Raw genomic sequence first — 26,653 nt, 5'->3', positions numbered from 1 at the left:
ATGCGCCTATAAATTTCCCGCCAAAACGTATTACGGCTTATGATTGGCTGATATTAATTGTCGCGGCTTTTCTGACTTATTTCCCGCGCGCTTCCGTTTACGTTCCATAATAAAAAAAATCCAAGATGGCAGCCCTCAGAATCCTCGCTACGAAAGGTAAGCGTTTAACTTATAATATTTTAATTATAATAGTTATTAATTATCAAATAATAGTGCTAATATATTATTAATACTTAACTCTATCAAGATATATAATAACTTTTATTATTGCTATTTAGTAACGCATAGTTTAAGCCTTTAGTTACTAAGCCTTGGTTACTTTTCTATGAACTTCTGACCTTGCCTAAGTTTAGTTGCGTTAATTTATCGTTAATTAGAGTTGGGCAAGCTCTACTGGACGGGTTTTCGTCAGTTTTCCATTTCTAGCATCAGACCATGCTACAGTAAGTACTTTTAAATCTAATTAGGGCTCTGAAGGTAAGATATTAAGACTTGCATCTCTCAAAAAAACCAGAACAAGTTTCCCCTCCTGATTGGGAAATGGATGCTACATCTATGACTGATCGGGCTGCAAATACCATTTTTGCCCGCGAAATGGTGACGGGAATGGGTGTAGCTTTAGCTCATATGTTTAAGGAACCAGCTACCATCAATTATCCATTTGAAAAGGGACCCTTAAGCCCTAGATTTAGAGGGGAACATGCTTTGAGAAGGTACCCATCTGGGGAGGAACGTTGCATTGCTTGTAAACTTTGTGAAGCTGTTTGTCCGGCTCAAGCTATCACTATTGAAGCTGAAGAAAGAGCTGATGGTAGTCGCAGGACAACAAGATATGATATTGACATGACAAAATGCATCTATTGCGGTTTCTGTCAAGAAGCGTGCCCGGTAGATGCAATTGTTGAGGTATATTAGCAAAAAACCTTCGATGATAGTGTTGAAATTTATTAATTTATGCATTAAAAAGGGCCCGAATTTTGAGTTTTCAACTGAAACTCATGAAGAATTGCTTTACAATAAGGAGAAATTATTGAATAACGGTGATAGATGGGAAGTTGAAATTGCCGCTAATCTACAAGCTGATCATTTATATCGGTAATTTTACCATCAATATGAAAAAAATATGTAAATATAGACACGATTATGTAAACCATAGGATAGTCCTATAATTTAATTAAAAAAAAAATCCAAATTAAATAAAAATAAAACACCAATCAAATTCGACCACTGTCTGATTTATTGTGTCAATAGTTCATCTTATACCAAATAGATGGCGCTAGTATGTCTAAATACACGAAAAAAATCTATAAAATTTCGCGCGCTCTACCGCCACTTCATTTCATAGATGGCGCCACTTGTCTGACTAATTACGTACTTCAATACGTTTTCATTAGGGTTGAACTAACCGTGTAATTATCCCTTAATTACATTTGATTGTTTTAATGGTTTATTTTTCGCTTTCAGTGGCCGTGAAACAAAACCCGAACTCCGCCTATCGTTGCTAAGCCTTGGCTTTTAAAATAAGAAGGACTAGATTTCTTAAGACGAGGTGGGTTTTGGTTTGGGGACATGCCACTGCCACTGCCAGTAATGGTTTATTTTCTATCGATTACTCCCTCGTCGTCTTAGGGGGCCCCCCGTTTTCCCGCCCTTGGGGACCTTAAAGTAGGCCTAATTTGTCTACAACGTATCATACGCCTTGATGTTTTCTAGGGGAAGGGGGCGGGTTAAGATTGTTTATCTCTCTTCCCCCCCCCGTTTTCATGTCTTTATCTTATCTCGGGGTTTTGGCTTTTAAGTGGTAATTCATTGTATCTTGATAAGAACTCAAGTAGGAGATAAAATGACTTATATAGTTTGTTTCTAGTACTAAATAAGATTGAACATTGCTTAGTTTTGTGAGAAGTGGAGTATTTTTATAAGGGTGCTGCTGGTGGTGGGGAGAGTAGGTAATTGGAAATCAGCTGTTGAGTGTCAAAGTTTGTATTTCTTGTAATTGGGTTAGTATTTCAGGCGAACTAAGCTGCTAAAAGACTATGCTGAAAGTGTGTTTGTTATCTTATTTAATAATAATTAGATTGAATTCTTTGAACTACATAAATTAACAATTTTTAACAGTTGGCCGTACTATACTGTCGTCTGCTTAGCTTTGTTGCAATTATGACGTCACAAACGCAACTAAACCTTATTAAACTGAACAAGCCGCCATTGAATTAACAATTTTTGACAGTTGGTCGGACTTCTGTCGTCTGCTTAGCTTAGTTGCAATTATGACGTCACAAACGCAACTAAACCGTGATTAAATCAACCGAACACGACGCCATTAATAGATGGGATGGGTCAATTGACAGTCGCAGATTTGAACGTTTTAGAACCCATATCAAATATAAAGAGCCTTAATTACACCTTGCACTACCTCTCTCCAGGATTAAAGAGCAAAAGCCGCGGAACGTTTTTTTGGGAGGGGACAATGGGACTAGCAAATAAAAATCTTTCTCATAGATAATAAGAAACGAAGGAATAGGAAAATACAAAATGTATTCTTCTAGCTTTATAGGCTTTCGCTGTCTTTAGAATACCAATATATCAAAAAAAGGCCGACACGCTTTATCATGGCCAACTGGAGTGACATCCGCGCTCCTCCCTCTAGCCTCATCTCTACCGCTAGCACCAGTCAGTTCAGGGCTACTCCGTTTTACGTGCCCCGACTTTTACCCCCGCTTTCGACCCTCCCGAGCAGTTCTTCTCTTGGCTAGAGTACTCCGTGAGCTCTCGCTCGCGCTGCCCCTACCTCGGGGTTGGATACTTCACAAAAATCCCGGGCAATCGATTCAGTAATCTTCTTGAATGTAATCGGAAGTGTTCTACCTCGTGTGCTCCGAGCCCCCGCGCGTGCTGTTGAACACTTTTTTTTGCGCGGGATTTTTGGGGGGGCTGGGAGAAAGCAAAAAAAATGTATAAGGGAAAATTGCTTCGTAATGTCATGTTACCGTTTTTGGCCCTTACCCGAACTGAAGACGGAGTTGTTTCGGATTTTGACATATTTCGTGATTTTATTTTTATTATTATGTATTTTAACTTGTGATTGAATATGAATAGTTTGTTGTTCTTTTTTTTTGGAAGGTGGGGTGACAGTTTTTACACCTATCGTGTCGATTTAAGCGTGAAGTTTCAATTATCTTTTGAGTATGTTATGTTCAGCACAGATTAGGCTTAGTAAATTCAAATTTAGGCTTACTGTATAATTACGTATTTTAAAATTATTCATTTTGTCCAGCCCCAACACTATAGCAGCTTGCGTTGTGCGCGTGATCGAGTTGGCTATGGCACTAGTTACAGGTCATTGGCAGTCTCGTCTAAACCCAAAAAACTGGTCTACTGTTTTATGTTCAGGCCTAATTTTTTTTATGTACCAAAAAATGTCTAATCACTCATTCAGTTCGCGGTTCATTTTCATCAAGTAGCTATTTTTTTTAATGTTTTATTTTGTGGCAAAGATAAATTATGGCTTAGGTTCTTTTAAAAGGCTGTTGAAGTTAACATTTTCACGTAACTTTAAAGGTACGTAAAGCATTTTATTACGTATTATGTAAATTTAAAAGGAAGTAATAGTTAGAACTTAGAAGTCGGGTGAAATTGACCAAGGCTTAACTATAGTTTGGGTTACTTTTTTATCATTTTCTTTTACAACATGTTTCTATTCTACCTACCTACTACACCCCTCTCCTCTAAGCCTTGGCTTTTTGTGAAAATATATTGCGATAAAATTTGAGAAAAGGGAATTTTTTGCCTTTTCTTTTGGACTAGTCTAGGATATTTTCTTATTTTTTCTTTTGGGCACTTTTCTAGCCGCGAAAGATCGATTCTTACGTTGTTGGGTCTGTTGGGTACATTTTCTTGTCAGACTTTTGCTGCTGCAAAAGGAATAAAAAACTTTTTTTTTTTTTGGGACCTGGCGAATTTATTTTTTTGATTTTTATTTTGCTGAACGATTGAAGATGAATTATTTTCGTAACAACCATAGACTAAATTTATGGCATTGTTTGAACAACAGATTATAAAGTGCCTAAATAGTGGCATAATTCAAGAGGTAGTTTGCAAATAAATAAATTAAAGGGGAGGTCAAGATTACATATAATTTTTTTTTATTATTATTATTATCAAATGCAAAGAGATAAGAATCATTTATAGAAAGAATAAGATGGAAGGTTGAAAATTCTTGGGTGGTTCTAGGCCTATGTATCGTTGCAAAGGGGACAAATATCGCTATAAGATACTCAAAGGACATCCCCGTATCTCTTATAGAACCAGAGTTATAAGGTGTCGTTTAAATAAGACCATGTTAATCCTATGGAGAGGACATTAATTAGCGTTTTGCTTAATTACTCGGGTTCTGATTGTTGAAACCCCATTTTTTTTAGTATCCTTGGAAAGCTAAGAAATAGGGCTATCACATACTCAAAGGACATCCCCGTATCTCTTATAGAACCAGAGTTACAAGGTGTTTTGTAAATACGCCCATTTTAATCCTATGGCTGTGACATTTTGTTTAATTACTCGGGCCCTGATGGTTGTAACCCCAATGTATTAGGTATCATTGGAAAGCTAAGAAATAGGGCTATGACATACTCAAAGGACATCCCCGTATCTCTTATAGAACCAGAGTTAAAAGATATAGTATAAATAATCCCATGTTAACGCTATGGAGAGGACCTTAATGAACATTTTGCTTAATTACTCAGCCCCTAATTATTAAAACCCTCAAGTATTAGGTATCATTTGAAAGCTAAGAAATAGCTCTATAACATACTCAAAGGACATCCCCGTATCTCTTATAGAACCAGAGTTACAAGGTGTTACAACAATCCCAATTAACATAAACCTAAAAAATAATTTTTCTCGATCCCCAGCATGCATTTTTGAGAAATCATACGAGAGAACCCTTGTTGATAGATAAAATCACTCTAATTGACAATTTGACATAAAAAGAACACGATATTTTTCAAGTCAAAAATCGGTACATTTGACCAATAAAAATGTGACAATGAAACACCATTGTCATGCAGTTGTTGGCAATTTACACAACAACAAAAACACAAAGTTGAGGAAGGAAGAAAGAATAAGTTTTTTGGTCTTTCCCTCTCTAGCCTCTGTGTAGAACTAGCTTACATTCTCTCATCACAATCACTTCTGCTTTTCTCTTCCAGAATAGAGAATAGCCTAAAGGGAAATTTACGAGGTGTTTTTTATTTTTACTTAACGTAGAAAGCAAAGCTGCTATAGCCTTGGAGAAGCGAGGTGTAATGGAGTAGTGTAGCAATCTTCATACCTGTGAGGTAGCCTCGGTACCCCCATCTAGGGAACGGAACGGCAATGAACTCCTCCCAGCATCCTCAGTAGGGTGTGGAGGGTAGGGTATCGTTAAAATTATCTTGGAACATTTTTAAATGGCGCTAGGCGGCAGGGCAACACTTAACAATCCCCTATATTCTGCTACTACGAACTTTCTCGTGACGTTACACCCTCCTATATATTACCATGTGATATGTTCGCTCCATAAGTATGACATGCACTACCTATACGATTTGTAATGCTACTGAGAGTCTTAGAGCAGCTCGAGATAACTAGTTCGAGAAGGAGAACGAGGGAAGCGAGAATTGAATTGAAGTCCTAAGTAAACTCGGTGGTGGTTAATTAATTTTGCAGCTAGGACCTATTCCATCTAGGCACTCCTATTTTAGTCTGCATTACTGAGCCCCCTTTGACAGCAGCGCCTCACCACTCACTGCAGGCCCCTCTCTCGCTTTACCTCCTCGAATCTATGACCTCACTCACTCACTCACTTCAAAATTACAAGCCTTTCAGTTTGTCATGACCAGATATTAATAAAACAAACTTATGGAAGGAACATAACATATCTTATAAACTTATGATACCACCAATACTCTGTAACAAAGGTAGGGGGGGGGGTCGCGAGGTACTATGGGAGACTTATCTGGCCCAGGGAACATTTAAATTCGACTCCATTGCACCACCGTTCACCAAGCTTCTACCAAAGCCGCTTGCAAAAATGACTTTGACTTTTCGGGTTTTTAGCGCGGCACAAAATAAAAGGAGTTTTTGAAGAAATGTTAGTTGAACAGATGTTGACTATGGTCCTTGTTCCGGTCGGGGCGTCATCTTGGATTTCTACTTTCATATGAATTGCCTTAGAACAAAAAAGTGTATTTTAAAATGATTCTCTTCTTTTTTTATTATTTAATAATATTACGGTACACATTTCGGCTTAAGGGGTCTTTGTTTTCATTTAAATTTGAGTGTTTGAAATATATATATATATATACGATATTTTATTTTCTAATGATGCTGGCTGGAAGTTACAGCTGAATTTAAAATTTTAATTGGTTTTAAATTGTCATTATTCGAATTGAAGTAGTACATTAGTTTTTTATTTTTCTTTTATCTCGGTTTAGTTTTAATTGCGGTGTTGTTGTTGTAGGAAACTTGGAATTAGACTTTTCTTAGTTCGGTTCAGTTCAGTACAGTTCGAATTCTTAGAATGTCGTGGGATTTACTGAAATATCGTGGGAATTTACTGAAATATCGTGGGAATTTACTGAAATATCGTGGGATTTACTGAAATATCGTGGGATTTACTGAAATATCGTGGGAATTTACTGAAATATCGTGGGATTTACTGAAATATCGTGGAAATTTACTAAAAAATCTCCTGGAAATTTACTAAAAAATCTCCTGGAAATTTATTTAAAATATCGTGGGAATTTATTAAAATCTCGTGGAAATTTATTAAAAATCTCGTGGAAATTTATTAAAAAAATATCGTGCAAATTTATTAAAAATCCAGTGGAAATTTATTAAAATATCGCAGAAGTCTACGTCTACCAAAGGCCAATTTCGAGGTCAAGATCCACGTGGGCTTTCATATTTCCTGAAACTATAAAAGTTTTGTAACTTCATTAACAATTAGTTAAATTAAGTTTTAATATTATTTTATTATTGCCTTAATTACGAAACAAACGCAACGCGTATAAAAATATATATATATATTCATCATTAATTAGGCGTTAATGAAATTAGCATAAATTTGTTTCGGTGCAACGTATTTTTTTTTATTCAACAAATTTTTTATTCTCAGAGCCGGAAACTCTTTTTGGCTGCTCGGTTTATGAAACATCTTTTAGCTCGGTTTTCTTCTGGGTGTCAAAATCTCCGTCGAAAGAGAGAAAGGAAAAACGAAGGAACTGGTGGTGGTATTAACGTTTTGCGATTTGCTTTTGAATATGTTATACTGCAGCAGCGCGTTGTGGGGTTTGAGAAAATTGTCTACCTTATCAACACCTTCCCTAGCAAATTCTCTCCTCTCTTTCTCTCTCTCTCGGGTAGAGTCTTTATGGGAAAATTTGGCAGGTGCTCCCTGCTAAAATCCACCCCAAGTTCCTCCAATAGGACCAGAGGTAATCGTGGGCCCGTGGGCCACTTCATTTGTGTTGTTATGTTGTTATTAATAACAGGAATAAATACAGCTACGAGGAATTATTGTGTATGGGGCTTCATTTTCACTTAACGTACCTAGGGCGGATTTATGTTGTTATTGGAATAAATACAGCTGCTAGGAATAATTTTGTAGGGCTCCATTTTCACTTAACGTATCTAGGGCGGATCTATGTTGTTATTGGAAGGCATACAGCTACTAGGAGTTATTTTGTAGGGCTCCATTTAAACTCAAGGTATTTAGGGCGTGTTTTGTCCAAGGGAGGAGCTAGCTAGACTAATCATTATGTATGATGAATTTTACCATGGCGAATTAATTTATAATCTATCTCATTGCTAATTCAATTCAATTCAAACCAATGAAATGACGCAATTATTATAAAGACTCCATCAGAATTATTGTGAGAAATAACGGGGGTAGTAAGTTCTCCATCCCAGAATACCCACAAATCCCGAAGTCACAGAAATTAAAATGGGGACGCAATGATTCCTAGTAGCTGTATGTATTCCTGCTGGCGTTGCTCATGCGGTTATAAGGACCTATACGAATTATTTTTACATTCAAATAAATATTAAAAGTGGTTTTAATTTCATTTAATTTACTACCAAAAAATAAATTAAAACTCATTGAAAATTCATATTACGGCTTCCGTTCTGATTTTTGAAGTTTTATCAAAATTTTTAAATCCATATTTATGATTTTAATTATTTATTTATTTATTTATTAATAAAAGGAATTTAGGTGTTGATAATAATAATTTTAATTTCGTAGGTTAGTAATTAAGTGTAAATGTAATATTATAAAAATAACATATATTTATTTCATGTTGTAAATTAAAATAAAAATTAATAAATAAATAAACAATAGCGAGCGTTTCAAAATAATTAAATAATACTATAATGTAATTTAAAATTTAATCTATTTATTTTCAAGATAATCCTTTTATATTTAGATAGAGATATAGAAATTCCAGACTTATGTAGTAATATATTGATAACAGTCTATATTATAATAAAAGATGTATAACATATTATAATATTATCAAATTACTTATTAAGGGGGCATCCCTAAAACACTCCAATCAAATCATAACTAGAAAATTAACAAAACGGAGATAGATAAATCTAAGTTACATACATTTTTGACTCAAAATCGACGCTAAAAAGAACAATTAACAAATTAACATACCCCCTTAATTAATAAAACCAGACTAATCACTCAGAAACACCCTGTATGTAAAACAGAATTATGCCTAATTATTGAAAAGTCTTAAGGCGCGTTCACAAAGACGCGAGAAAATGCAAAAGCCGAAGCTGAAAGCTGATGGCTGAAGCTGATTTTTGAAATGATTTCTCGCGCGGGCGTTCACAAATGCGCGAGAAGATTACTTTAGTTCGCTTTCCGCCGATAGATGACGCTGATTTTCGTTTTAAGCTCGGATCAAACTTGTTTGATTTTCTCGCAAGCTTTTTTTTCTCGCACCTATCACGTGATAGCAACAACCAATAAGAGCGGTAGATTTCTGAATAGGCGCGAAATTCGCTAAGCCTTATTTCAAACGAGTATCAGTATCGAATACGAAAAGTCAAATAGCAGTGTTTACTATTGCCAAAGTTTTAAATATGAAATCGATGAGAGAAATGGCTAAACAACAAAAACGGGAAGAAAAGAACAAAGAAACTGAGAGAAAAGAAAAATTAATTGAATGCGTGAGAAATAACCCTGTTATATGGAACAGATTTCTTTCCTCCCACAAAGAAAGGGATAGCGTTGAAGCTGCATGGAATGACGTTAGCTCCCAAACCGGCATAAACAGTAAATAAATGATTCATTATATTTAATGTCCAGCTAATTTTCTAACCGAACTGTCTTTGATAGAGAAAGACGCAAAGTCTAGTTGGAAGTATTTAAAAGACCAATTTCGGGTAAACTTTCATGCTATATCAGTGAAGAAATCTGGCCAAGAGTATCTAGAAGAAGGTGATATTTCACTAGTGAAATGGCCATTTTTTAAACAAATGCTCTTTTTAAAAGATACAGTCACTAAGAGAAAGTAAATATATTAAATGAAATAGCTAAGAATGTGGAATAACACTAGTTTTAATTTCAGCACAACATCAAACGTGGAGCCAGAACCAGAAGCAACAAAAGTTGATGAATCTTCAAATGAAAAGGCTGTGGAGGAAGATTTACTCGCGTTTCAGGTTTACATTTACATAAAAATTTAAAATTTATGGGAAAGAAAACTTTAAGAAGAGTTAAAACCCAGTTTAAACCCCCATTCCTGGCTTAAACTTTCTTTATTAAAACCAGTCTAGTTAGCTTAATATCTTCAGTGGTGGCTGAATGTAGATGGTTTTTCTTAGATTCTCTCTAATCTTGGACGAGAATTGCCTGATAATGAAGTGGAAGTAATGGATGATGATGAAGGGTGTGAGCAACCAAGTACGAGTGACAAACCAACGTCCTCTAATATAACTACCCACACCAAATCCAAAAAGAGAAAAACTGCAGAACAACCAAATGAATTGGACAAAGAGATATCAGCTGTTGAACAGTGAGTTTTGTTTTTAAAGCAAATGTCGGCTCCTGTGGCACCCCTAACGTTCTAGCTGGTCTTCTACGCACAAATTTTACCTTGCCAAAGGCAAAAGCCAATCAGAATTCGTCCATGAGTGCTGAGCTAAAACTAGCCTCTGCTAAGCTTAGAGAGCCAGTCAACTCCACCCCTCGATTATGGGAGCATCTAGTGTCATTCGTTTAAACTAAACCACAGCCGAGACTTGCTTTAAATACACACTAATGGAAACCACAAAGCTAATTGGTTGCCAAAATTAACAATGATATCTATCAATATTTGGGACTGAGTTTTCAGGTGATTGAAACTAAATTATATTCTAGGTTATTGAAACAAAGTGTCTCAGAGGAAGATGATGAAGAAAAGTTTTCCAAGTATTTGGCTGTTCTGTTGCGACGTGTGGGGCCCAAATACAAGTCTCGTTGTGAATTTAAATTGATTCAAACTCTACATGAATTTGTAGAAAAAACTGAAAACGAAGCTGAAAACGTAGCTGCAAACATTAATAATTAATTTAAACTTCTATATTTGTTCAAGACTACGAAATGTTTTATTAAATTATTGTTTTTACAAAAAATTCAAGTTGTTGTGATTAAACTCGTGGATTTGTCACTCCTGGCATTTCCCACTGCCAGGGCACTTCTCCCTCTTCACTCCAAAAATATTTGGCAAATTTCTGACGAGTTAATGTAGCTTCGTAGGTTGGGTTACGAGCGGGTGTGTTCGAAATATTGCCAAAACAGTTTGCAGGCTCGTCATTCCATGTTCCATAATGGTACACTCCATTTGAATCTATGAAGTCAGCGTATCCGGGTGGGCAATAAACCTGCTTGTTTTTTTTCTGTCCTTTTTCCATCGTCATCAAGAAATTGTGAAGGACAACTGTGGCTTTGACAACCCGGTCCACATTATCTGGTGCCATTGTCATGGTACGTTGATAAATCCTCCATCTGGCACCTAGTAGTCCAAATGCATTTTCACTACAACGCCTGGAAATAATTGTCAGAGTTTCAGTTGGGGAAAAAAGATCCCTGAAAGAAATCACACCTAGCTCTGCTTAGCCTGTAGTTGAAAACTCTTCTTTCTGGGTTTAAATCCCTTCCTGGATAAGGTCGAAGAAAGTCCGGCCTGAGCTGGAAAGCTTCGTCTCCCAATAATACATGGTGGGCTTGAACGCTGCTTCTGGGCAAAAAACAAGGGCCTGGCAATCCCAGAGTTCCTTTTTCTAATGCTTGGCCAATAGCTGACGATTTGAAGACTCCTCCATCTGAGTTTGACCCATAAGCTCCAATATCTACTGCTAAAAATTTGTAGTTTGCATCGACAACAGCCATAAGAATGATGGAATTTGTACCCTAAAGAGATGACACTTGTTTCTTTATTTGCTTCCATGAATAAGCAGTTTTTAATTAATAAAAATGATCTCAGTTCAACGACCATATATTCTGTCAGTTTCTACATTATACCTACTTTGTAATTATAATACATTGATCCAGATTTCGAAGGCTGTTGTATAACAACATGTTTTCCGTCAACCGCCCCACAACAATTGGGATATTGCCATTGACGACCAAATTGTTTCGAGGCTTCCTTCCAAATTAGCGTAGTTGGGGTCTTAATAGAAAAACGCTCATCACCTTAATTTTTAAGAAATTTAAAAGACTACCAGAATCTTACTGGAAGATACAATGGTTGTAAAATAGTCCATAATGCTTCACATGTCTCTTTAATTACAGAATGCGCGGTAGATTTTCCTACGCGAAATCCATACGCGATACTCATTAAACTGTCTCCAGTGGCTAAAAATCTGTCAGACACGTAAATATGTTAATTACGTGTGGACTAATCTTCTAAAACTATCTAAATTAGATTTTAATTACCTTAAAGTAATTGCCAAGCGATGGGCAGGTGAAAGTGGCTCCCTTGAAGGTGGACATTTTTGAAGGGAGTGACTCAGTAATTCGACTAAATTGTCAAAAACCTCCGGAGTCATCCTCAAAAAATTATGAAAATAAGAATGGTCATGCATTCTCATTTTTGTAAGCTGTAATTAAAAAAACGCTACATTATCTCTGGTTTTAGATACACATTAGTAGTTGAATTTGATTACCAAAGTAGAGAAGAATCCCTCAAGTTTTCTCTCTTCCCAAATTGGATGAACCCACCAACGGCGAGCTTGTCTTTTACGTTTTATTCTTTTATTTTCGATTTCCCGTTTCTTTTTCAGCAAAAGTAATCTCATTTTCAATAACAGCAAGAGATGGACACGACGAGTTTTAATAGTCGACGCCATTTTGATTTTTAATGAACAACGAGCATGCGCACCTCCGCCGCGAAACCGCGATTTTTAAATTTCCGCGCTTTTATGTGAACGGTGGCGCGAGAAGAGGAAGCTGAAGCTGAAAGCTGAAAATCATCGCGCGAGAAATGGTTTCGACTTTCAGCGTCATCTTTAAGCGTGATCTGCTATTTCTCGCGTCTTTGTGAACGCGCCTTTAAATTTAAAATATGTAAATACATGTATATAATAGGTAGCTTTTTAAAATTATATTTATAGAGTATGTTATGTTATGGCATTGCGTGTATTTCTATAAAACCCTGTAATATATTTTTTTATATATTATATATATTTGTATATGCTTATATTAACTGGAAAAACTTCCAGTTGGGAGGAGGGTAACAACCAAAGAATAATAGATACACAAAACACGGACGGAGCCAGAAGAGGTTTCAAGGAACTATTTTGTTTAGCTTCCTAAGCTCCCTGGTGGTCCCCCTATCTTTACACGGAGAAATGTTGCAAATGCAAAAAGACGTAACTGCCATTTTTAAAAACAACTTTTCTTTTATTACCTGCTTTTGCATTATGATGTGAAGCATAGGTTTATAAATGATATCTTCACTATAAGTTTGTTTTATTAATCTCTGGTCATGACAAACTGAAAGGCTTGTAATGAATTTGAAGTGAGTGAGTGAGTGAGGTAGGTCATAGATTCGAGGAGGTAAAGCGAGGGAGGCCTGGTTGGTGAGTGAGTGGGGTGCTGCTGTCAAAGGGGGCTTAGTAATGCAGACTAAATAGGAATACCTAGATGGAATAGGTCCTAGCTGCAAAATTAATTAACCACCACCGAGTGTACTTAGGACTTCAATTGACTCGCTCCCCCTCGTTCTCCTTGAGTCGAACTAGTTATCTCGAGATGCTCTAAGTCTCTCAGTAGCATTACGAATCGTATAGGTAGTGCATACTTATCTTATAGACATATCTCATAAACTTATGGTTTGACGTTCGGGGTATCAGATAATTATCAAGGGATTTTAATCTGTCAGGGATTTGTCAGGGAAATTCTTTAAATTTTCAGGGAATTAATTTAGAAAACTTGTCTTTAAACTTCAAAGATTAATTATCTATATTTATAAATATTTGCCTACAAAACTATTTATAACTATGTTAATAAAATTTATTAAAGTTGTTTCTCTGAATTTTAATTATTGTTTCTTTTAATTAAAAGTGATATTTGGAGTTACGTGGTATTGTTGGATGAATTGGCTTTTACGGGCTGGCGCTATGGCGCATTCTTACAAGGCGTGATTAGGTTTTCCGCTAGGCCAGTAACACTCGCGATAGTTCTACGCCGCCATTGGCAGCGTTAGGATCTTTGGTGTCTTCTGTACGTTTGTGTTGGAAACGCGTTGTCGGGTTATAATTTTTTCGGGAAATATATACATTTTAGGGCAAAGTGGTGTTGAAATTTGAGGCTTCGCGTTTTCGCGGTAACCATGCTCGCGATTCAACCTTTTGGATTAAATAATCGCGGTGCTTAAAAAAAATCGTAAGCTATGTAAGCCTAATTTTCGGAGAAGTTTAAAAGAAAAAGTGTACGTTCCACCGTACGGGCATGGACGTAGCCGACCCTAAACAGCGGACCCAGCGGAATCGCCGTCGACAACGGGCGGCTAGGATGCATAAGCAAGCGGCGGCCGCGGCAGCCCAAGCCGGCCAAGACCAGAGAGGTAGTGCCGACGAAGGGGACGACGAATCCCCCACCCGTCAAAAAGCGCACAGACCTCCGACTAGAAAAAAACGAATTAAAGAAAAAAACGAGCCTTTAATGGAAGAAGATATCATTGACGGATTCTCCATCCTTAGTTTTAAAACATACGAAGATTTAGAGGTAAGATTTTTACCCTTAAAGTTACGAAAATATCAAAAATACCTTAAGCCTTGGCCCAACCAACCCATCCGATTGTGTATAAAAAATATCCTATACAAACTCCGAGTCCTGACTGAACTGAAGTCTCCGCTGCCGCGTTTAGGCTAGGCCTAATTATCGTCAGTTCTAGGGGCAAGGCTTAAGCTTAAATTAAGCCTAAATAACCGGAATTAAAACCCCCAGTTTAACTTTAAAATGATTAAACTACGAAAATGTGAAGCGTTCTGTGAGTTAGGCTTAGCTAGAGCAGGAACCTTTTTTGTTTGGTACGACGAGTTAAGGATTAAGTTAGGCCTAATCTAGGACGGACGGGTTCTTCTCAGATTTGATTTGAGTTGGAAAATCTTGAACTAAATTTTTGTTACTAGCGTTTATGGATGGTTTAAGCCTTTGTTTAGGGGGTTTTGGTTTTATTGTTTATGTAAGGGGTAATTGTTTATTTGCGGGGTTTGAATTATGCCGAGAAATTGAACGTTTAATAAGAAATCACTAAGCCTTGGTCGTAAACAAAAGTCATGGATGAATTCGTCGTGTGTGAAAACACATACGTGGGTTTTTAGGGGTGTGTTGATTGTGAACTTGGGTTCATTTAGTACATCATTGTTTTTGAATTAAAGGTGATTTTATTAATTAACTTAATTAGTAGTAGAGTTTGTACGAGGTTACGCAATAATTTCGCGACGTCGCTTTAAAGAATGAGGCCAATGCCAAATATTAACATAATGTAATTATCAGATCAGCGTTATGTGTTTTCACATATTGTTTACACAATGATTATTATTGGAAAATGTTATATTTGTGATATGCAAATATTACCGATTTAATAACGTGTACTTTAATGTGTTTTAAACATAATTGAGATGAAGTTAATCGTAATTAATTAATTTATTTACATTATTTGAAACTTCGTGTCGTGGATTAACACGTGATTGCACGTTTTAAAAGGAAATATTCATGAATAACTCATGGAGTGTTTTAATTGAAAGGGGTTTAAATGTCCGTGAAATTATAATTATAGTTTTGGGTGTTCATTTGATTGGGGAGGGTTTTAATATTTATACCTTGAGTTCAATGAAAGGTTAAGGAACAGTTAGGTTAGCAGAAAATTCATGGAAAATTCGTGGTGTTTCAGAGGGAGAGTAGGCTTCTAAATGACCATGAATTTTTCTTTTAAATTGGTTTAATTATACCTTAAGTGCAGTGAAAGGTTAAGGAACTGTTAGGTTAGCGGGAAATTCATTGGATATTCATGAAATATTTGCAATTATTCCTGGAAAATTCGTGGTGTTTTCAAAGAGGTCCAAATGACCATGAATTTTTCTTTTAAATTGGTTTAATTATACCTTAAGATCATTGAAAGGTTCAGGAACTCTTAGGTTAGCAAAAAATTCATTGGATATTCATGGAATATTTACAAATATTCCTGGAAAACTCATGGAGTATGTTATTGTTATAAAAACGATGTAAATGACCATGAAATTTTAAAATTACTTCTTAAAAGTCGCCTTGGTTTCAATTTAACATACCTTACCACAAATATCATGGAAATTCATGGAAAATTTGATAACAACTCTTAGCTTAGAGGAAAATTCATGAAATATTTACGAACATTCCTGGAAAACTCATAGTATAAAAGTGATTTAAATGACCATGGAATTTTAAAATTACTTCCTAAAAAATCCCCTTAGTTTCAATTAAACATTCCTTACAACAAATATCATGGAAATTCATGGAAAATTTGATAACAACTCTTAGATTAGAGGAAAATTCATGAAATATTTACGAACATTCCAGGAAAACTCATAAAAGTGATTTAAATGACCATAAAATTTTAAAATTAGTTCCTTAAAAGTCGCCTTAGTTTCATTTAAACATTCCTTACCACAAATATCATGGAAATTCATGGAAAATTTGCTAACAATAACTGCAAAAACCCCGTTAAGAAAAAAATTTCTAGAAATTTCCAAAAAAATATTGCGAAAATTTTCTAAATTTATTTTGAAATATTAGTAATATGCAAATTAGCATGCATCATTATTACTTTTACTTAATCTTAAACTCCGCCAAACCAAACCAAATAATACACAATCTTAAAATCCAACAACCAATTAATTTATTTAAACTTCTCGAGTCTCACTGCCGTTTTTTGAAAGAAAGAAATAAGGTTAATTTATATCTCAAAGTTTTAATTGAATTCCTAGAAATTAAAATAGATAATTGATCAAAAATAATTGGGGAAGGGATTGTTTCCATCGATTGCAATTTTAACTTAGATCCAATACAGAACAGACTCAGTTAACTTAACTTGAAGTGGGTATTCACTCACTCTATTGTCAAGTGTTGTTTTTTTGAAGATAATAGTCGCTTTTATGACTGCTACTTGAAATCTCCCGCTTTTTGATTTCCAAAATAGATTAGAATTAAAATCTTCTTAGAAAAATGTACTTTTGATGTCTATGTCGTAATCCCCCCCCTAGTGTCATGTGTCATGTCAGTCAGGTGTTCCGGGAGCCAGCCCAGTGGTCCTATAATTCCTATATATTTTTGAACCCGTTTTATGTTATTATTATTATGCTATAATTTTTCATGAAAGGTCAGACTATAATATAATATGATCCAATATATTTTTGATGCTTAGTTTGGGGTCTTAGTTTTCGTTTATAGTTTAGCATTATCAAATTTATTTTAATTAAAATTTAGTTATGGTTCTCTTTTAATTAAAATAGGGATGACATTTGGGACTAGATTTGACACCGAAATTGATCAGGCTGCGGAGTTTGCTTCCTCAGGATTATTTTTTTAATTATATTATATCATTTAATTTAATTTAATTAATTAAGTTCCTCTGAATTTAATTCAAATTAAAAATTCAGGTATAAATTAAGGGCTAGTGTTATTTTTCAAGTTAAGATTCTGATTGTTCTTGGAGTATTTTAGGGATGACCCCCCTTAAATTGAATTAAGAAACTGACTTAAAGACAATGAAGGGGTCATCCCTAAAACACTCCAATCAAATCATAATTCTAGAATAGAAAACAGTTATTAGTGTCACTCCCTTGTTGCAAATTAACAAAATAGAATAGATAGAAGTGAAGTAGGCCTATAGAACATTTTCAACTCGAAATTGATAAATTGATTTCCCAAAGAACAATATTTGAACATACCCCCTTAATTTATGCATGCCAGACTTAGATAAATTTTTATAAATAAATTATATAAATAATTAATTATTTTTATTCTGTTTTAACCCTTTTAAAATGAAACAAAAACAATCGTAATAATATTACTAGATTATATGTTCTAAGACAATTTAGAAATAATAATTTATTGGTGTGAAATAATTGTGGCGTAATTTTAAATTTAATTACGATCATTTCCAAATTCCAATTCATACGGAAAATTTATTTTCTTGGTCCTTTTCGTATAGGGTAGTGGCACTACATGTTAATTTCTCATAGAATATAACGTAGCCAAAGGCAGGGAGGTGCCATTACTCTATTAAATCCTGGTGTATAGTTTAGAATACTAATTTATTACTTTGACGTGTTAGTTAAGTTTACTAAGGAAGTAACAACGTAACATCATAAGTTTATAAGTGATATGTTCGCTCCATAAGTATGATATGCACTACCTATACTATTCGTAATGCTACTGAGAGACTTACAGACAGCTCGAGAACGAAAATTATTCGTAGATTGCTTGTAATAGGTTGTTGAACTTGTTACTTTGTTAATATTCTGACCATAGTTTGTTGTTTTTTTTTTTCATTATTATTGACCATCCCACTAAAAGTGACCATAAGAGCTGCTGAGCTGGGTCCGGGTTTTCATTCTGTTACGTTACAGAATGACAAATTTATTAATTATATAATTCGCCTAACGTTATATATATACTGTACTGCGCATGTCATGAATACTTAGTTTGACACCGTTTGACCTCTTAACATGCTTATTTTAGAATCGTGGGTCAATATATTTATATTTATATTTATATTTATATAAGTATGCATGCACTATCTCTATGTCCATTTTGAAGTCCGGTCCACTGTTTTCGAGTTTAGATTGGACTCTATTGGATTGGGGTATTTTATGGATGACCCCCTTAGTTAAATTTAATTTTAATTAATAAACTGAACAGACCAAAGAATAATATCCACTCTTAATTTATGCATGCAGACTTGGTCAGAAATGGTGAATTTGTTAATATAAACTGACCCCTCGCCTCTACCTGTAATTTTATGGATGACCCCTAAATTAAATTTAGTTTAAATTAATAAATAAATAAACTGAAAGACCAAATAATAATATCCCCCTTAATTATGCTAGACTTGGTCAGAAATGGCCAATTTGTTAATATAAACTGACCCCTCGCCTCTACCTGAAAATTGGATTGCTGTTGGAGTATTTTACGAATGACCCCTTAGTTAAATTTAATTTTAATTAATAAACTGTACAGACCAAAGAATAATATCCCCTCTTAATTAAGGCCAGACTTATCAGAAATGGTCAATTTTTTTTTAATATAAACTGACCCCTCGCCTCTACCTGTAAATTGGATTGTTGTTGGGGTATTTTATGGATGACCCCTTAATTAAACTTAATTAATAAATAATCTGAAAGACAAAAGAATAATATCCCCTCTTAATTTATGCATGCAGACTTGGTCAGAAATGGTCAATTTGTTAATAAACTGACCCCTGGCCTCTACCTGTAAATTGGATTGCTGTTGGAATATTTTATGGATGACCCCTTAATCAAATTTAATTTTAATTAATAAACTGAACAGACAAAAAACATCACCCTAATGGTCAATTTGTTAATATAAACTGACCCCTTCCCTATACTTCACAGATACAGATACAGGTTAAGGTCAAGGACCTTTGCTTTTCCCACCACCATTATATTTTATTATTAGAATTAACAAGTTAAATCATTCATTACACCTATTATAATTTTTTATCTATACCTGTCAAGGAAAACCCCTACCTTAATCAAAAGCGGATATTACATTAAATTCTTTATCATCTATTGAATCGCCTTGGTGTAATCAGTAATCAGTAATTAGTAATTAGTAAATGAATATCGATATTGAAATTTGTGTGATATTGTCGCCATTTATCTTTTTCATTTTTATATCAAATTTATTTTCACTTTGATAAAGGCCGAAATTTTTAAGTGAAATGTTTTATTAAGACGTTAATTAATTATAACAATTTTGTCATTCTTTCAACATTTTTCTAATTTTTTTTTTATCTTCCTGAAAGATAAAGTAGAACTTCTTTTTCTCTTTGAGTTTAGTAATCCGTGTCAACCTTGCGTTAGTTGCCAAAAACGCTTCGCAATTCTAGCTGTTGGCTCAACACAACTTTAGTTTGTCTTTTTAAATTTTCTATGTAATGTCTGTGACGTACGTACTTTATACGTGATATTAGCAAAGTGGTGGAAGTGGTGGATATCATAAACTCTATAGCCTTGTAAACGTGATGTTAGCTAGCTGGTATATTGGATTTTTAGGTTTTTACCTTATGTTTCTATCTCTCTCTGTGTCTGATTGGTTGTAAGGTACGGTTGGTTGTACGTTGAGTGATTGCAAGGTAGCTACTGATAATTTTAATGTGTTTTTTATTTTTTTAATTGAATCGATTTTTTGTGGATTTAATGTTGGTTTATTTGGATTTAATGTTGGTTTTTAAGGTCTGGGGAGGTTTTAATGTTGGTTTTAAAGGTCTGGGAGGTTTTAATGTTGGTTTTAAAGGTCTGGGAGGTTTTAATGTTGGTTTTTAAGGTCTTGGAGGTTTTAATGTTGGTTTTTAAGGTCTGGGAGGTTTTAATGTTGGTTTTTAAGGTCTGGGAGGTTTTAATGTTGGTTTATATTGTTTTAATGTTGGTTTGGGAGGTTTTAATGGTTTTAATGTTGGTTTATATGGTTTTAATGTTGGTTTATATGGTTTTAATGTTGGTTTATATGGTTTTAATGTTGGTTTATATGGTTTTAATGTTGTTTTATATGGTTTAATGTTGGTTTATATGGTTTTAATGTTGGTTTGGAAGGTCTGGGAGGTTTTAATGTTGGTTTGGAAGGTCTGGGAGGTTTTAATGTTGGTTTGGAAGGTCTGGGAGGTTTTAATGTTGGTTTGGAAGGTCTGAGAGGTTTTAATGTTGGTATATATGGTTTTAATGTTGGTTTGTAAGGTCTGGGGAGGTTTTAATGTTGGTTTTTAAGGTCTGGGAGGTTTTAATGTTGGTTTTTAAGGTCTTGGAGGTTTTAATGTTGGTTTTTAAGGTCTGGGAGGTTTAAATGTTGGTTTTTAAGGTCTGGGAGGTTTAGATGTTGGTTTTTAAGGTCTGGGAGGTTTAGATGTTGGTTTTTAAGGTCTGGGAGGTTTTAATGTTGGTTTTTAAGGTCTGGGAGGTTTTAATGTTGGTTTGGATGATCTGGGAAGGTTTTAATGTTGGTTTTTAAGGTCTAGTGGGGTTTAAAAAGGTCAGGGGGTCATTTAAACCGGGTGCATGCATGTCTTTGAGGTTTTATACTCCATACAGTCTGTAAGAGCGTAAAATCAGATCAATTATAACGTAACTAAATTTTAAAAATTAATTCCCAATCTCCAGTGAAGCGTTAGAATGACTGTAGGGCATTTAAAATTAATAGAGAAGCATATCAGTGCATTTAAAATTAGTCCTAAACTCGTGGAAAATGTCCGAAAACCACAAATATTGCAGTAACAATTTTATCAAACTGCCACCAGGAATTGCAATGAAAATTTATACATAAAATTTATTAATATAACTTAGTAAAATCTTAAAATACCAACCTATAGCTCTTCAGTTATGCATTATGAAGTACGTACTTAGGAATTTGAAGAATTTCCGGTCAAACTCTTTCTTTGTTGTACTTACTTGCTTGCTTGGGGCAATATGCTGCAAGTTGCATCGAGGAAGGTTTTGGCTTAGAAATACCTTTGGTTTTACTGTAAAGTGACGTTGATTAATACAATAGGATGTACCTAACCATATTTTGATAGATATATGTAATCATGCAAAGACATCAGTCAGTTTTTGGTTGGGTAAAATACCGTTTCAATTTGTTTGGACCTACGATTGTAGATTTGTAGTCTTTCTTTCTGAAAGCGGCTAGCTTTATTTATTGAAAGATATTAATCTTGTAGCTTGGTATTTTATCTTCTTTGTTTTATCATAAGTTTATAAGTGATATGTTCCCTATAAGTATGATTTGCACTACTCTATACGATTCGTAATGCTACTTCTGAGAGACTTAGAGCAGCTCGAGATAACTAGTTCGAGAAGGAGAACGACGGAAGCGAGAATTCAATTGAAGTCCTAAGTACACTCGGTGCACGTGGTTAATTAATTTTGCAGCTAGGACCTATTCCATCTAGGCACTCCTATTTAGTCCGCATTACTAAGCCCCCCTTTGACAGCAGAGCCACCTCACTCACCTACCAGGCCTCCCTAACTCGCTTTACCTCCTCTCGAATCTATGACCTACCTCACTCACTCACTCACTTCAAAATTACAAGCCTTTCAGTTTGTCATGACCAGAGATTAATTAAACAAACTTATAGTGAACATATCTTATAAACTTATGCATTGCTATAATGTAAGGTTAAATTTTTAATTGCTATGTCTTTGAAGTGCTTCCAAATTAAAGCGGAACTTCTTAAAATAATCTGATTAGGGTTTTATATGATAAGACATTTTCTAACTTTTTAATTATCTTTGTTTGAGACTTCTCTTTAATTTGTGGTACTAAATATTAGCCTGATTGTTTGGGTCTCCCCTACGCCCACTTTCACGAGGATAAGTTGTTGTGGTTTAGTATTAAAAGGTCAAAAACGTTTGGACCAGGGTCACCATATTATAAACAAAATAGCTCCATTTGATTTTTTAATATTTTTTCATTTGGTAATATAATATTTTCTTATTTGACCTTGTCTTTTGATTATGGTCCCATTTTGGCCTTATTGGTCTCGTTTAAAAGATCTCGTGAATATCCTATAATATAGAGGAGAATATGCGCTACAAAATAAGCCAGAGTAGGTCAAAATTGGACTGTAAATAAGGAAGATATACTAGATAAATTATTTAAGAAGTTCATACATAACATGGTTGTCGAACCCTTTAAATTTCCTTGGGGCTATTTCCGACCCGATTCCCAATTTTTGACCATATTTTATCTTATTTTTAATATGTCAAAATAACTTAATAAATAACACGCTACAAAATAAACCAGATTAGGCCAAAATACGACCAACCATAAATAATAATTAAGATTTAATCCAATTATATCAAAAAGAATTAATTTTTTTTTTTTTTTTGTGAAACCTTAATTAATTCTTTCCCAATTTTGACTTACCAACTCGGTCGGTTTAAAAAAGAAAGCCCCAACCCCTAAAACGCACTCCATACATACCTAATAGAGTGGAATATACGCTACAAAGTAAACCAAAGTAGGTCAAAATTGGACCATAAATAAGAAAGTTATAATAATAATAAAAATAGTAGGGTATGTAATAATTTTATTAATAATAACAATTGTACCCATCACTTGTTAATAGAGTGTTTAAGCATTATAGTTTTTATTAAAGTGTTAGGAACTTTATTAGAAGCGATTTAGCGCCCCCCTCCATCCATAAGTTTTATGCTTTCCCCCCGGGCGGGGGCGAATTGCGTTGTGAAATAAATAAAAACGAAAAATCTTTAGTTTCGTCCTAGTCTCTTTTCGAAATTCGCAAGGCTTTGTCGAAAAATAACATTTTTGGAATATCTCCTTTACTTTGTGTAGATTTTCCAGCGCGCGCGAGAGAGAGCAATGCTGCCAGATATCCACTTCCCCCCTTTTCTTCTTTCCCCTCTGTTGGGGCCGTAGCGGGTGGAGAGAGAGAGAGAGAGAGAGAGAGCAGGAGAGGGTTTGCGGCTGGCTTAAGGGGGGGACGTTATAAAGGGGGAAATGAAAAGTTGTAGAGAGTATGGGGGAATGAAATTTTACCCAGTATGGGGGATGATGATGGTGAAGCGAGTGAAAACGGGGGCTAGCTAGCGCTTTGAGAATATCAGCTGATTATGTCCGACGACGAACTTGCTAGCTAGCTAGCTGCGCTTTCGGAGTTGTTTCGGGTTTTCTGCTTTTCTGCCATCCAGGAGAGCTTATGCTTTCGATCTGCTTGGATGTGGCAAGGGTTTGAGGGGTGTGTGTTGGTTCCCTCTCTTAAAGGTCTCTGACGTAAAAGATATATATGTAAAGGATCTCTGGGTCAAGGCATCATGTCACGTGTGATGTTTTGTGATGTGTTTTTTATTTTCTTTAGAGAGGTTAAGATGTGGATGAGTGTGGTGTTTAAAATGGGTTTAGGGATTGTTTTACTTTGTGAGTTCATAATTGTAGGGTTTTGAAGAAGGTTTTATTTTAGACTTTTGCTTAATCTCTCTATTAAAGGTATTTATTGGAAGGGATTAATTATATATTGGGTTAAATTACGTGCAAAATCATTGGGATAGCTTTGGGTAGCAGCTTTTATTGTAACAAACCATTGGGATAGCTTTGGCTAGCTTTTATTGTAACGAAACCATTGGGACAAACGTAGCTTTCCTTGTAACGAAACCATTGGGACAAACGTAGCTTTCCTTGTAACGAAACCATTGGGACAAACGTAGCTTTCCTTGTAACGAAACCATTGGGACAAACGTAGCTTTTCTTGTAACGAAACCATTGGGACAAACGTAGCTTTTCTTGCAATGAAACCATTGGGACAAACGTAGCTTTCCTTGTAACGAAACCATTGGGACAAACGTAGCTTTTCTTGCAACGAAACCATTGGGACAAACGTTGCTTTCCTTGTAACGAAACCTTTGGGACAAACGTTGCTTTCCTTGTAACGAAACCATTGGGATAAACCTTGCTCTCCTTGTAACGATACCATTGGGACAAACGTAGCTTTCCTTGCAACGAAACCATTGGGATAAACCTTGCTCTCCTTGTAACGATACCATTGGGACAAACGTAACTTTCCTTGTAACGAAACCATTGGGATAAACCTTGCTCTCCTTGTAACGATACCATTGGGACAAACGTAGCTTTCCTTGCAACGAAACCATTGGGAATAAACCTATCTTTCCTTGCAACGAAACAATTTAATTAAATCACACATTTTTAAAGTTGAATTTACAATGTGTAAATAAATCATAGTTGCAACTGGATAGACAATGTTTATTTATATTTACAAAAATAGTTTTGCTATAAATTATATATGCGGTTGAATATATATTGCGTGTATACTAAAGTGTTTCGACTGTACATTATTGTTCAACAGACAATCGCACGGTTTCGCGAGAGAGTAAGTAAATCCATATATGCAAATTCAAAATGATAACAACAAGCAAACTTAACTGCCTTGAAAGATCATTAAAATGGACAGAATATGTTTTTCGAATTTGCAAAACGTAAAGGAAATGGTCTCAGATACTTACTCATGCGTTTGTATCACAAATAACATAATTGTCTTCGTTCAAAACCAATGTTTAAATTAAAACATAAGACACCAGGTGGTTAGGCTTATTGGTAATACCAAGAAGTGATATCTAGTTTATTAGGGAGAAGGTATAAATTCGCGCCCCCACATTTCCAGAAGTTTTATCTCCAGTCCAAACGTTACGTAGACGTGTCCGGAGTTAATCCCCCCCCTAAATTACAACCAGCAGCATCTGATTGGTTCTTGAAAACTCGTGCACGTCAGCGCGACGCGAATGAGAAAAAATTAGTCATATTTTCCGACTGAGGAGAGGAGGCGAAATAGCCCGGGGCAGCCTCCTTTTACGTCCCCCCTTGTATTTTGAAAAGGGGGGCTGCAGGACTATGGCGCGGGGGAATACTTAGGAGGCATCTTAAACCTTCTCCCTAGTAAACTAGATATAACTTCTTGGTAATACTAAATCGTTTTTAGTGGTCTTCTTGACCGTACGTCCAGTCCATTTACACCACAATACATCAGGTAGCTTTGTTACCTTACCTTGACCTTCCGTCCATTTACACCACTTCGTTACCTTAGCCAATTTAACAAAGGTAAAAACGTGGTGGGGCGTTGTTGGGGTTGGGAAGCCTCTTAACCCCATGTGTAAAATTAAAACCATGTTGCACGGGATAGTGAGTGTTACATTAGGAATAGTGCAGGTCTCGCTTGTACTTGTACTTGGGAATGGGATTCCCTTACTTTAGGGAGGCCGGTGGTGCAGTGCCATTTGATGGCCCTAATAACATGAGGAGAGAGGGAGAGAGTTGGGTATACGCGTGTTTGTGGTGGTAGGTAGGTGTAGGTGAGACTGGTGAGTGGTGGTACGGTGGTAGCTGGGTTTATTGGGTACGGTAGCGAGGTAGCGTAGGGGGAACACCCCATCCCCCATGATGGAGGCATAAAGTAGCTAGATCATTGAAAGGGGGGTTATAAGAAAATGTATACAATAAGGTGCGTAGGGTAAGGTGGTCTGGGTTCAACTAGCTTCAGGGTTGCCACGGGTCAGGGAAAACCTGGAAAAGTCAGGGAATTTAAAAATGGACCGAAAAGGTCAGGGAATTTTAAAAGTTTCAGCAAATTCAGGGAATTTTATTTTAGTGGGTGAAATTTCTGGGGATGAAAGTTTCTCCCGATCCTCTCTTAACACAGAAAACTCTAGAGCAATCCTTAAAAATGTCTAGAATTTTGAAACTGAGATTGAAATGTTATATAAAAGTTAAATAAATTCACTCATTTTGAAAATAAGTTTGAAAATCTATTTTATACCAAAACCAAAGTCTCAGGAATTTTCGTAACTTCAATTTATTTCTTAAATTTTCATTTTTCATTGAGATTAAGTCAAGTTTAATCAACTGAAAGTGTTGTACTTCATAGTACTGTACGTTAATCAAAAGTGGAAAAGTGATTAAACCGCTGTCATAAATGGTACACTAGCTTTGTTGACTACAACCTTAAACCACTATCTCTTAACCCTAACCCCCTCTTCCACCCCAAACCCCCTCTTAGGGGGCTAGGGGGGGGTCTGTGAGAAAAAATCTTTAGTCTTGGCTATTTTCATTCGAAATCGGTTCCCCAAGTTCCGTATAGTTCCGCTTTACTCGGCGTCAAAAAATCAATATCATTGGAGCAAAAGTACAGTACCGTTGGCTCCACCCCCTTTCCCCATCCACACACTCACTCTCAAGGTAAAGCGGTATTTCTATCTTAGCCAATGTCTAACAGGAACACGCAAACTGTAATTCTAGAACATAAGTCAAAAATCTACCCTAAGAAAGTTTGTTATCTTCCAAGTTTTTGATTTAAAACTCAGGGAATGCATACAG

General features: G+C 35.5%; 4 protein-coding genes across 13 annotated transcripts in view; all 4 read left to right on the top strand.

The window, feature by feature from the left end:
• Positions 1-17: 17 nt before the first annotated feature.
• Positions 18-1,224, top strand: ND-23 (NADH dehydrogenase (ubiquinone) 23 kDa subunit). The gene is made up of 4 exons (XM_089857456.1): positions 18-156; positions 378-443; positions 515-906; positions 968-1,224. Exons 1-4 carry the CDS (start codon positions 126-128, stop codon positions 1,097-1,099), a joined length of 621 nt encoding a protein of 206 aa, XP_089713582.1. The 5' UTR covers positions 18-125; the 3' UTR covers positions 1,100-1,224.
• Positions 1,225-9,090: 7,866 nt separating this feature from the next.
• On the top strand, positions 9,091-10,668 carry LOC149615658 (uncharacterized). The gene is made up of 5 exons (XM_089856222.1): positions 9,091-9,328; positions 9,392-9,566; positions 9,624-9,717; positions 9,880-10,070; positions 10,415-10,668. The coding sequence occupies exons 1-5, from the start codon at positions 9,136-9,138 to the stop codon at positions 10,602-10,604; spliced, it is 843 nt and encodes a 280-aa protein (XP_089712348.1). The 5' UTR covers positions 9,091-9,135; the 3' UTR covers positions 10,605-10,668.
• A 3,042-nt stretch (positions 10,669-13,710) lies between these two features.
• The window catches only part of tay (tay bridge kinase), a 65,733-nt gene continuing 52,790 nt past the window's right edge, over positions 13,711-26,653 (top strand). For all 10 annotated transcript variants that reach the window (XM_089857272.1, XM_089857271.1, XM_089857270.1 and 7 more), the window contains exon 1: positions 13,711-14,263. In XM_089857272.1, the coding sequence (XP_089713398.1) occupies positions 13,988-14,263 (276 nt within the window). In that variant the 5' untranslated portion in view covers positions 13,711-13,987. The remainder of the gene's footprint in view (positions 14,264-26,653) is intronic.
• Positions 14,298-26,653, top strand: part of LOC149615649 (ras-related and estrogen-regulated growth inhibitor) — a 112,846-nt gene continuing 100,490 nt past the window's right edge. Inside the window, exon 1 of the mRNA XM_089857287.1 lies at positions 14,298-14,326. The gene's annotated coding sequence lies outside the window, so the exon portion shown is untranslated. The remainder of the gene's footprint in view (positions 14,327-26,653) is intronic.

The sequence above is a fragment of the Phalangium opilio genome, unplaced genomic scaffold, assembly GCF_054372755.1.
Source record: "Phalangium opilio isolate 3A_F unplaced genomic scaffold, DU_Popi_V2 ptg000217l_1, whole genome shotgun sequence".
Taxonomy (NCBI): Eukaryota; Metazoa; Arthropoda; class Arachnida; order Opiliones; family Phalangiidae; genus Phalangium; species Phalangium opilio.
Note: the sequence above shows the minus strand (reverse complement) of the source record. Positions and strands in the feature narration are given on the sequence as shown.

Bases quoted from the DNA above. Each gene is read 5' to 3' on its own strand.
- ND-23 (XM_089857456.1), top strand. From the start codon at position 126: ATGGCAGCCCTCAGAATCCTCGCTACGAAAG. The intron at 157-377 runs GTAAGCGTTTAA...ATCGTTAATTAG, and splicing joins CAGAATCCTCGCTACGAAAG to AGTTGGGCAAGCTCTACTGG. The intron at 444-514 runs GTAAGTACTTTT...CAAAAAAACCAG, and splicing joins TAGCATCAGACCATGCTACA to AACAAGTTTCCCCTCCTGAT.
- LOC149615658 (XM_089856222.1), top strand. From the start codon at position 9,136: ATGAAATCGATGAGAGAAATGGCTAAACAACAAAAACGGGAAGAAAAG. The intron at 9,567-9,623 runs GTAAATATATTA...TTTTAATTTCAG, and splicing joins GATACAGTCACTAAGAGAAA to CACAACATCAAACGTGGAGC. The intron at 10,071-10,414 runs GTGAGTTTTGTT...ATTATATTCTAG, and splicing joins GAGATATCAGCTGTTGAACA to GTTATTGAAACAAAGTGTCT.